At 31.6% G+C, this 12,685-nt stretch overlaps 1 protein-coding gene across 3 annotated transcripts in view; it reads left to right on the top strand.

The window, feature by feature from the left end:
* LOC128155499 (uncharacterized) overlaps positions 1-10,046 on the top strand; it is a 36,961-nt gene extending 26,915 nt beyond the window's left edge. For 2 of the 3 annotated variants that reach the window (XM_052817234.1, XM_052817235.1), the window contains 5 exons: positions 1,420-1,658; positions 1,789-2,039; positions 6,880-7,104; positions 7,500-7,770; positions 8,171-10,045. In XM_052817234.1, the coding sequence (XP_052673194.1) occupies positions 1,420-1,658; positions 1,789-2,039; positions 6,880-7,104; positions 7,500-7,770; positions 8,171-8,541 (1,357 nt within the window). In that variant the 3' untranslated portion in view covers positions 8,542-10,045. Of the gene's footprint in view, positions 1-1,419; positions 1,659-1,788; positions 2,040-6,879; positions 7,105-7,499; positions 7,771-8,170 lie in introns of all 3 variants that reach the window. The other variant, XM_052817233.1, reaches the window with a different exon arrangement.
* Positions 10,047-12,685: the final 2,639 nt, after the last annotated feature.

Here is a 12,685-nt window from a genome sequence, read left to right as displayed (position 1 = left end):
AGTATTAAAATCACACATTTGTACGTGGAAGGCTAAGGTTATCATTGTGCAACATTAAGTGCAGCATTGCATGATAGAATATGATATACTATTATATTATGTATCAGATTAACCACTTCTAGGAAGTTGATAAATTTAAAACACATTTTTTCATATTAATATTATTTTATTAGGTGTCATTAAAAACTTTAATTAACTGAAACTTTTTCGACATTTCAGGAATAAGGAATCAATCTTTGAGTATTATGGTGTGATCATGCAATTACGGTTGATGTAATGTTGTACGTGTTTGTGGTCCGCATGTGATCAGTGTTTTATGACCTTAACTACAACCGTTAATATCTTCATAATGACAAAAAACTTACATAACATCTGACCTTACACTGGATATCGAATTATCTTTTGAAAATTATTATATATTAAACTATAGTCTGTGCCAAGATATTTCTGCCGCATATTAAATTATTCGTTATTTATAAATACCTCTTGGTTCTGACGATGTCCATTCTATAGTATGAAAAAATCCCAAGATTTCCCCTTTGACCCCCACCCCTCAGCTTGTCAGGTTTTAATACACAGCTTAAAATAAATAAAAGTCTACGGGGATTTTTCATTGCTAAAGAGATTAAGATGCCCGGATGATAACGTTGAAGTGACTTCATAATGGAGAAAAGATTTCAACATTCCAAATTATAAATGTCCGTAGGAAATCTGTTTTCGTTCCTGTGAATTTTTACGAGGCAAAAATGATAATGTATTAATGGAGTAATCTTGGAAAACCTCCCTTTTATCGATCTCAATGGTATTTCTAGATCTTTCACAAGTATTTTTTTTTACTAAAAATCGTCCAAATGTGCAGCATAAATACCTTGGGACAAACTGAAATACAGGAATTTATCAAAAAAAGGAAAAACATACAAAAATTCTATATAAATTATCAAGTTTTAAAGCCCAATGGGCTTTATGATAGAGTTGATATCCGACTGTAATTGATCACCTCATTATATTCAAAGAATGATTCCTTATAATTACATATACTTATATAACTTGCAGCAATCATGCCATACATTTCAATATCAATTCGAAGTGTTATCACAAAGACACAGCTGAAAAATGTAAATGTAGGTTATATAATAACTAATAATTTAAAAGGGTGTACCAGATATTCTTTTTAAATTAAAAAGTAATACATGTAGATGCATTTCATAGAGCTGTATTTTGACTAAGCTCATATGAATTCTTGAAAATATTTATTGCGGAAATAGGCAAACCCCTTAATCAAAGTACTGAAAATAGTTGAATGAGTTTTATGTTGTAATATAGGGACTCAATTAGACACATTATTGTCTATCTATCTTGGAGCATTTTCGGAAACTCAAAGTGATTTCCGTATTAAAAATAATTCCTTTACTTTGCTAGTTCCACCGTTCCTGTCACATCAAGTAAATACAAAGGCCTACAGGATAAGAAGCCTGGTGTCTGTCTGTATATTGTTGAACTTGAATTTGAGCCAGAGGATGAAAATTTTCAAGCGGAGAACAGACATTCTTCATTTCCAGAGTTTAAAAAAATGAAAGGTGCTTTTGAGGGACTAGGTTGTTATGTTAAAAAATTGACTAACCCAACGAAACAAGCAGCTGAACAATTTTTGAATGAAGGTAAAATTAATTGAATTTTTTATCAATTATATATAAGATATACAAGCATGTGTCTTCAATTACAAAATTTTTATTTATATTAAATGAATGCTTTAATCACGTGACATTTTCTGTCATTTCGAAATTGCAGCAAAAAAATGGTGTGATAATCTGAAGCCTGGTTTTTTTGTGCTGATAATAAGTACACATGGACAAGAAGTACCAGTAATCACAAAAGAAAACAGTTCTGATCAGGAAAAATCATCAGAGGGCACAAATAAAACAAGATTCAAGAAAGAAATGGTGCATCAACTGTTCTTCCACGATGGACATACTCTGTCGACCAAGGAAATCATTCAGATCTTTGAACCCCTTAGCTGCCCCTGCACATTTTTCATTCAGGTTATTTGTTTTCTCCTTAAAACATGATACTATATTAGAGTTAAAATATACTTTTATCAAAATGTTTTATTTTAGAATTCATGTATTCTAGCTAAGGTATTGTATAATTGATAGTTTGATAGACCCTCTAATTGACATCACAGGGCGAAAAACCATCTTTAAGCAAGTCCTTAAAGAGGGATTAAAGGTGACTTAAAGGAGCTTAAAGGCTATACAACCTTTAAGCCGCCTTTAAGTCACCTTTAAGCAAGTGCTTATAGGTCCTTAATGTCCAAACTTCTTTAAGCTACCTTTAAGCCACCTTTAAGCCACCTTTAAGCATCTTTAAGTGGCATTTACGCGCTCTTTACACTGCCTTTACACTGTCTTTAAGTGGCCTTTAAGTCAATATTGATCAAGCTGAACAATAAAAACATATATTAAATGCAAAAGCTCTTTTATAGAGATGGGAGGGGGTCATCCGAGTGATAATATAATTTCCAAGGAAGGGGGGGGGGGTGTTCCAGGCGGTTTTAATCGTCGCTCCATTAAACACAGATCGCTATCATCAGCACCGCTCTGATGGACACAGATTGCCGTTATAAAATTCTTTATAATTTTTGGGGGTTTCAAAATTATTGTAGGTATGAGCGCAGTCTCTGTATCTTAATATGTGCATAAAACTAATTAAAGTATGTTTGTTTCCTATTATAAATTAATCGGTGAAAAAAATCTCTCTCTCTCTCTCTCTCTCTCTCTCTCTCTCTCTCTCTCTCTCTCTCTCTCTCAGTTCATCCGGTTAATAAACAAAATAAAGATAATGAACCAAAAATGCATGATTTAATTTGTTAATCGGTTTAAGGTTTGTATTTTTTTTTCAATTTTCATTATTTCTAACTCTAGATCTGCTAGATACATGTTAAAGATGAAAAGACTCTCAACTGCCTTTGTTATATCGGGCAGGATATTACTGCTTTGTTTGTCTAGACATAGTTTTGTTCGTTTGTGTATATCTAATTAGAGTCTATTGTTTGTCCAACTTAAGAAAACCCCTGGAACTAACACAGAATATACAAGATATACACAGCAGTTGTGTCGTGTGCCCAGGTGCATGTTTGTGTATATCTAATTAAAGTCTATTGTTTGTCCAACTTAAGAAAACCCCTGGAACTAACACAGAATATACAAGATATACACAACAGGTGTGTCGTGTGCCCAGGTGCACGTCAGGGTTTCTAAAGGCGTTGAATCTTAGTATGTACGAGTATACGATAAGTCTAGTGAATAAAAGTTAATTTACATTTGTAATTCATTTTCAAAGTATTATTTCCTAGCTCTGGGTTTCAAAGATGTTACGTCTACAAATTAACGATACATGTATGTAAGAGTAAAATATTGAGGCTAATTAATAATTGTACCGGTGATCATAAATAGGGGTTGATTATTTAAATGTATGTATAAGGGTAAATATGTCAAATATACCCGGCCTGGCACATCATACAATTGTATGTACAAGTCATTTGTAATTGCCACATGCAGTAAATACGTCACCGGTAATTGGTAATTTTGTTTGTTTTAGAATTGATAGTTTAAAAATCATGTACATGTACATACAATTACATGTAAATATTTAAACATATTGGAACGGCGCCGCGATCATGAAAACCGGGAAATTGCGGGAAATTGAACAAATACCCTAATAGTATCAATGCATTAAATAAAAGAAATGATTTCATTTTCTTTCTTACATTTTTATAGCTATAAATTAGATGAACGTATATCTACTCGGTTTAAATTTATTAACTAAGAAAGCCTACTATAGTGAACCTAACGGTTTCCATTTAGGTATAATATATTTTTGTTCACTGAAGACCAAGTTCCGTATTTCATTCTAAATACATGCATGCATGCATGTAATTTATAAATTAGATATAATTGATTGTTACAAACTGAATGGTTTGTCAAAATCTTTTCAAGTAAACACATTCAATACAGTGATTCAATATCCACTGATATATAGGATATAAAAACGCTCAATTATATGTAAGTTGCCGTGGCGCAGAGGTTGTGTGGTGATGCTAGTAAACTAAGGGTCCCGGGTTCAATTCTCGCCGTGGCCGGTTTTTTTTGTGTTTTTTTTCATTTTTCTTTCTAGAACAAAAACCGTTTTAGTACCTTTTCTTTCATAAAGTTAATACATTTTGATGGAAATTAAGCACAATATTGAATTAAATTTTTTTTAATGGCTTAAAGGTGGCTTAAAGGTGGCTTAAAGAAGTTTGGACATTAAGGACCTATAAGTTGTCCTTAAAGGTGGCTTAAAGGTGGCTTAAAGATAGTCTTTAAGCTGCCTTTAAGCCATCTTTACGCTTTCTTTAAGCCACCTTTAAGCAATACTTATAGCTTAAAGGTAGCTTAAAGGTGGCTTAAAGATCGTCTTTAAGCTACCTTTAAACACCTTTAAGCTATCTTTAAGGAGGACTTAAAGATGGTCATTCATCCTGTGCATGTCACCGGGGTTTAATAGCAATTACATGTATATACTAATATAGACCAGTTTTACTGAAATACTATGAGACATAATGATGTGTAGAGTATGTGGAAAAGGGGAAATTGATATTTTGATTATTTTATTAATATTAGGCGTCACACCTGTGATAAGCTCGTTTAGGGTTAAATTGAACTTGAGTTTGAGACTTTAAAAGCCTTTTCTTTTGGTTGGATATTTAAGTTCAATCTCTTCTATTTTAAAAAAATACAAAATATCTTTAAAAAAAACTTGAATTTATACCCATTCACTATATGTTTTCTTTATTTGTAAAGATTCATTCAGTGATACATGCCTATTTGTCAAATGTCAATGGTTTTGTTACCTATTTATATAATAAATATTTAAATATTTGGACAATGCATGGTTAAGGCCCTTATCTGTAATGTATTCTTTTTGTTGCCCATGTCAAGTAATACTTGCATGTAGTTGAGGGATGTCCTAGAACGTTTATTGTCATTTTCTTGATTGATAAACGAATTTATTTAAAATGTAAAAAAAAAATTGAGCTGTATTATTCATAAAAAAGTGCAAAGATAGGAGGTATGTAGAAATATGCGAATTCCTTATAACCGAGATTTCATCATATCTCCAAGTGACCAAGTTTAATATTAAAATGAGTGTGACTGTTCATGTATCTGTCATTTCCATATTGTTTTCTAACTTCTTGACGTTTTCATCGCAAATCTGGCTTAAGAGTATACATTTCGGCAGATACAGGGTTGAGTGACGACAATATCTAATTGATAATGGGTTGTAGTTTATAAAAGAAACGTTTAAATTGGCCGATTTTATACCTGGCCTCTCTTATCTGTTTACGTGTTATTGTCAATTTATGCACCAATTTCCAGTTGTGACGTTAAACTCTGTATCAGGACTGCAAAAACTAAATCACTGCAATGATTGGCCAAGAGTTCTCACATTAATTCCCTCTTGTTTTTATGGTGTAAACAATTGCAAACATAAACTGTTTTAATAGGTTCCCCCATTTCATTTTTCAGCATAATGCTTCGGCGATATGTTTAATTATTTTAACCCATCAATTTAAGTTGAGCCAGTGTCTATTTTGTAGTAGATTGTTTTCGAAAAGTTTAGAAATCTTTGGTTTTAAACTTTTTATAGACATGTATATAATCAAACCACACTTCTTCACTTTACGGAGTTTGTGACGATGTTTTAAAGATTTTCAGTACAGATGTATTACAAGTAATTGAATGAAGACATATGTGTGCTTTAAAATTCACGGCGTTTCAACCCGAATTTTCCCGTAGATCTACATTTTGCAGCAAATTTTCTGTGAGTTATAACAGTCTGTTCAACTCATGCGATATTACATGCAAACAAACTATGCATTGTGAACGGAAACGTAAAATATATTTGTGTACTAATCAATTTCTTCACAATAAACCGGATAACGTTATACAATGAGCTAAGTACAATCTGTGACTTTAATCTATATGCACCTGTCTCTTCTGTCAAAAACTTAATCGTTATTATTTTTTACATATGTACGTAAACATCGCCCCGTTTGATCTCAAGAACTCTGTAATTTTAAACTTGCTAGTATAACTTTCAACGTGTTTGTATAATGTTCTAAACTTGCGATTGATAAATGGGCGGTTCTATATAAATGCTCCGATCAGAATCTATGTTGCGAATCGCATTTAAAATTCAGACCGAGTAGAAAATGTCATCACTCAACACAATGCTACATCGTCCGTAGCATATACTTTTATGCTAGATTTCCAATACTCCTATAGGTATGTAACATATAAAGTCTTCCGTTTCCAACGGAAGACCTTATTGTTATTGCTTTGTTTCTTTTCTCCTTTTATTAAATTTTTTCTGTAATGTTTTTCTAAAAAACACTTAAGTCGATTTTTATGAAACTTTCAGATTTCATTTAGCATAAAATTTGTAAGTTTATCGATCAATTTTTGGTCGTCACTTCCAGTCCCTAATTTTTCTTCTTCCTTAATTGTGTTAAAATTTATGATTTTATATTTGAAATGATAGATTTTGCTTATTTCCAATTTAATTTTATAAAAAATCACAATGATAGGGACTTTTTAAAGTATAACTAAAGTATAATTATATGTCTATTGAAATGTTTATAGAGGGTTAAATGGAATTTGATGAAGTGTAAAGAAATGATAGAAAAGAACAACTATCCCTATTGTCTACTTTATGGTGCACTCAAACGGAAGACTGTTGCTCGCAACGAGCGCCTAGTTTGATCAAAATTAATCAAAGTCATCACAGATTTCATTTAGTTTACTATATTGCTTTATCAACAGTCATTGCACATTTTAGGCATGCAGGAGTCGGTTTGGGATTATAAATCATGTCAATTATGATAAAGGAGTGGCTGTTTTACTCAAATCGAACTCCGGAAATATGCCAGAAGAGAGCCAACCAGAAACAGATTCTGAAGATGCTTTAAAGGATATTCCACTCACAGACACTGTAGATGCCAGGCCGAGTAATACCAAGCTTTCAAATGAAGATGAAGAAAAAAGAATTCGTGACATCACAGCTGTAAGTTAAAGTCTAAACTCTTCAAATCAGGATGTTATTAAAAGTAATTTGATAAACGCAGTACATGTTTTGAAATTCTGTAAAAAATACATTTTCGGGGAACAATTCACAACTAGAGCTTTTAGCTGTATAATAAACAATTTACTTTTGGATATGGATTTTTCTGTTACCTCTTGTTTATGTTTAGACCTTTTACTTGATGCATTTTACCATACATAATGCAACAGTTACATTTTCAAACTGTTACATTACAGTATATGAATGTATATATACATGTGCATGAAAATATAAAATCTACATTCTGATTGATTTGTTGTACATTTGTAATGTTGAATGAAATCAACGGTGTTGCCTCATTTTGGTGAGTGTTAACTATGAATTTATTTTTATTATAGTCATACAAAATGACAGAATTTCAGAAGTATATGACATGGCTTAAAAGCAATGATGCTACATCAACGGCCTCTAAAGATGATTCTAAAGAGGTCCAACAACTAAGGGAAGCATTGAAATGTGACGTCTTCAAACCCCAAGAAACTGAGGAAATAATGGTTTTGTGTAAAGGATATGAAAAGTACACCTTGGATTTCTTTTACCCAGAGCCTACAATAAGTGATCCTGCACCATGCACTAATGATTCACTCGTCATGTTTGCTTCTGCACCAGGTAAAGTTTATTGACTATATTTTCTTAAAAAGGTTGTATTAAAGTACATTTGTTGTTTTTGATAATATTTTTGTCAGACTTTTTCTTACCTTATTATAGTATGAATGAAAAAATAATCCAATATACCTGTAAAATAAATTGTGATTATAGCTGTTTATATCATTATTATATTATAAAAATATGATTTCTGTAGTTATTAGTATACATGTTCTTGAATCATGAAGTTTGATACATTGCAATTTTGATAAAAAATACATTTATGATTTATAACATGTCTCACGGAAAAATCCACCATGTAGAAATCATCAAATAATAAAAATATTTATTGAATTCAGATTTTTGTTATCTACTTTATTCTCTTCGTTTTGTATGACTGCTGATAATAGTGATTTTGTTTAAGGAAAAGAGGCTTACAACAGAGAAAGGCAAGGAGGATGGCTGATCACAAACCTAGAGGCACAGATAAAGGAAACGTTGAACCAAAAACCAGAGAAGGTTGACCTACTGGCAGAGTTGATAAAGGTGTCAGGCAGAATTGCATTCAACTATGAGACCGAGACAAGCAGACAGACGGACAGTGGCCATAAGTCGGTGCCTTGTCTGTATCATAGACTCAGTGAAGACATCATAATCTGGCCAGAGGAGATGAAGAAGGCAAAACAGTTAGCTGAAAAAGAGGGCTCCGATTGGAAGGAATTTTCCAATTGGGATCCTAACACGGATCCTAACAAGGATGAACAGGCGAGGATAAGAGTCAAAGATGAAGTGTGAGGTAACAGAATCAAAATGGACAATTAGTTTGATCCTTTGATATTGTTTTATATATTGACGAATTATTAGTGATTTATAAAACGTATATACATCACAGCAACTTTTAGCAATAAATGGAGCTTATTTGATTATATAAGCATGTCTTTTTCGCAGCATGTTTTATGATGAAACTTTAATCAAACTGACTGTTTTTGACTTGATATTTACATACAGATCCTATTTTATGTTCTACCTTTTTTTCCTAACTTTTAATATCGTGTATCCTGTTTTATCCTGCTTGAACATGCCGTTGCACTTATGTTTATTCAATCATTTAAAAGAATTGAATTATAATGGTTTGTGGTTTGAAAAAAATAAACATATAAACGATTTCAATCATTTTAGAGCAAAAAAAATTACATTAATCATATATGAAAACTTTTAATGTACTCATCTGATTGCTCAAATAAACATATCAATATGTAATGATTTTAATTTATATTACTCTTGATGAATGACATTAATGCATATGGCTAATAACCAATCATTAGCCTAAATAGCATATGGAAGTTACTGGTTGTTACAATAAGCATTTTGTAATAGACTATTTATTTGGCTTCAGAATCTCAAAACATAAATGCTATCGCGTTGACTGGTACATTCCATATCCATATATCCATATTTTTCAACTGCATTTTGTGCGAAAGTTTTAAAACATTAGTTATAATTGCTTATTATATTGTAGTTCTATATACTGTGATAACAAAAAGTGTTTACTGTTGCAAACTAACACATAATATATATATATATGTAGACACTGTGATCTGTAATTTTACTAATTAAGTATACATATTTTGTCTGATAGTTTTTACTTAGAGAAAAGCAACTTGATTTTGAAAAAATCTAACTTTTTCATTTATGAACTGTGCATGTGGCAATTTGTTCATTCCAACTTAAAAACATTATTGCCCAATCCATAAATCCAAGGATAACCAAAGATTTCTACAGAAACTGTACCATTTCTTGTTTGAATTTTTTAGCTATGATCTTATGTTTTTAATGTGTCAGTTCTTTAATTTTGATTTTCTGTACTACAGAGCAAAACAAGACATTACCTACATTATTGGTTTTTGAATTATTTTTACATTTTTATCTCTCAAGGATGTTTTTAACTTCTTTATATAGATTACATTTTTGATTTTCTTGCTGTCTTTCTTTCATAGGATGTTAAGTGATATGAACAACTGTATTGTATCATTAAAATTCATTAAAGAAGTGTTTTTTTCTTATTATAAGTGGAAACATTGTTTTTCTGATGATGAGGAGTTCTAGGTACACGTCTGTTTTACAATGTTTAAAATTATAGCATGTCGTTTTGCAAAGCAGCTTATGTTCATAAGCCATTCGACAAACTTTCTAAACACTCTAACAAGAGGTCCATTGATTGGTTGGAGTCTTTTTCTGTTTGTTTCTGATAAGTTATATATTTTGAATTATATTCCGAATTCTACAGTGAAACATTGAAATTATGTTGTCATATTTTTTTCTTTTCTTCCCTTATTCATTTAGTATTAAATAGGTATCACAGTTTAAAAACTGACTGGGTCTGTAGTTTTGGCGTAACTGAAACATCAGAAAATATGATGTTTTAGCTCATCGCCACAGTGCACTTTAAATGCTGAGTATTTTTGGAACAGTATCCTTTAATGATATGAAAGTAAATTCTTACAATTATTGATATGATTTTATCAATAACGGAACTACAAAGCCGTCCATTAATGATAAACATTTAACAATATTCATAGTCAAGATGAAAATCCACTAATGATACATAATTGAAAAACACACAAAATAAGGCTGACTTTGACTATTAATGATTTTTTGATAACGTGTTAGTGAATAATCTTTAACTTTTATTGATACAATTATGTTTATTATACTGTCATGTTAAATACTGGTTGAATAATTGTTTAGACGTAGTTTATTATCTGTTTTGTTACCCTCAGCGTTGGCAGCACACAAAATGAATAGTGTCTTTTTGGGAGGTTAACAGTTGAAATTGACACCCCTTGAAAACAACTGACAGCCTCTGCATTACGTCGGTTGACAAGGGTTTTCTCGGAAGTGTCATTTTTATACTATCACCTTCCCAAAAACTCTTGTCCTTATTTATATAATTGAAAATAGCTCTCTTGATATGCATATCTGCATGCTTCCATCTCTGGCAACTTTTGTGTTAGTTCTTGTGTGTTCTTCTGTGTTTGTTTTGTGAAGCTTCACATAAGTCCAGAAGAAACAGAGATATATAGCAGGTTCCAGTTAATGTTCTACCAAACCTCCCTCTTTACACCTTACTAAAATTCTCACAGTATTGAACGAGAAACGTCAAGAGTACTGTACAACAATATACTCCAGAAGTGGTGTGACTCAGATGTGGATACTAAAAAACTCCAAAGAATTATTAGAAACTTTGATGTCAAAAAATCAAATCTGACCAAAATCAATACCGTCAAAACGTACGATTTTTCAAGGCTTTATACAACCAATCCCCATTACAAATTAAAATCTAGGCTTTTTGATATCATCAACAGTTGTTTCTTCAATAAAAAAAAGAAAGTCGTAAAAATGCTAAACTTGTCATTGGAAATCTAAAAAAAAAATAATAGTTTGTTAAAACCTATTTTGATTCCACACACAAGTAATCTGAAGTTGACATTAAAAAGATGCTTGAGTTTCTGATAGACAAATTATTATTTCCATTCTTACTTCGACTCGATATATCCCAGTGAACTTGAAATAAAAGATACCACAGAGTCTGCGTCATCTGTTTCATATTTGGATATCTTACTGCAAATGGACATTGATGGTAACCTAACGACAAAACATGATAAAAGCGATGACTTCAATTTTTCTATAGTCAACTTTCCTTACTTATGTAGCAATATACCTTCATCACCTGCATATGGTGTTTTTGTCTCTCAGTTAATTCGATACGCAAGGGCATACTTTCCGTATGAACAGTTTCTACGGCGAGGTAAGCTACTGACAAACAAGTTAATAAAACAGGACTATCAACAGTCTCATTTAAAGTCATCTTTTAGTACGTTCTATGGTCGATACAACGACCTTGTCAGCAAAAAAATGTACAATCTTCCACTGGGTCGCATGCTGACTGACGTTTTTCATACTAATTGTTAGACCATTATTAATCACGTAATTGTCTACGCACTTTTCCGGTTTTTTCCCGATTACGACAAAGAGCACATGGCGGTGTGACCGGTCAGCAGAGGATAATTCAAATTAATGCCCTCATAATTACGAATATAATCTGCGTGTTGGTATATATATATACATGCTTTCTAGGCGTCGTTTATTTTTGAAGCATGTGCATACAAACTTAAACCTTATTTTTAAAAAAGCGTCGGAAAAGAAAGTAGAAACCGATTAAATAATCGTCTAACAGAGAACTAGACATAGAGACAATAAAAATGCATTTTATTGTTATCAAGAGTTTTATACATATATGTAGTTGTATCATTAATTGTTGAAGGCCATTTACTAATGTAAAATGAAAATACATCATTAATGAACATGTTTCTAACTTGCTTTTCTATGTCATATCCTTATTGGATATGAATTTTGAAGACTTAAGACATTAATTGCTACGTCGTTCTGTACGGTGCGTTACAATGGTGTTTCATTCTACACCATGTCCTTTAATCCCGCTTCATTGCACTTTTGATCTATTAGAACATGTAATTATTCCACTGATATTTCAGTTTAATTATCAAAGATGTAATCCATTTTTAAAGATGTATAGATAATACATGTATAAAAAATAATTATATTTCTTTTAGCGCGAAATATTGGCGAAACTATGAATGAAATGATTGTGTGTAGATTGACAAGAACACAAAAATGCACATATAACGGAAAAAATCACCAAATAAAAGGTTTTCCATATTCAGCAGATTTAAATATGAAAGATGAGATAAAAGGCATAAAGAATATAAATAAGATGTAGGAATTAATATAAAAAACGTAGTTTATTGAGAGCAGACATGTGATAAGATGTTTTATTTTTGTTTGTTCATCAGGGGAAACAGGGCATAGCAAAATTATCAGTGAACTTAATACCGGTATAACGTGGTTATGAAATGAAATG

This window comes from Crassostrea angulata, chromosome 7 (genome assembly GCF_025612915.1).
Source record: "Crassostrea angulata isolate pt1a10 chromosome 7, ASM2561291v2, whole genome shotgun sequence".
NCBI classification, from domain to species: domain Eukaryota; kingdom Metazoa; phylum Mollusca; class Bivalvia; order Ostreida; family Ostreidae; genus Magallana; species Magallana angulata.
This window is presented reverse-complemented; position numbering and strand designations above follow the sequence as displayed.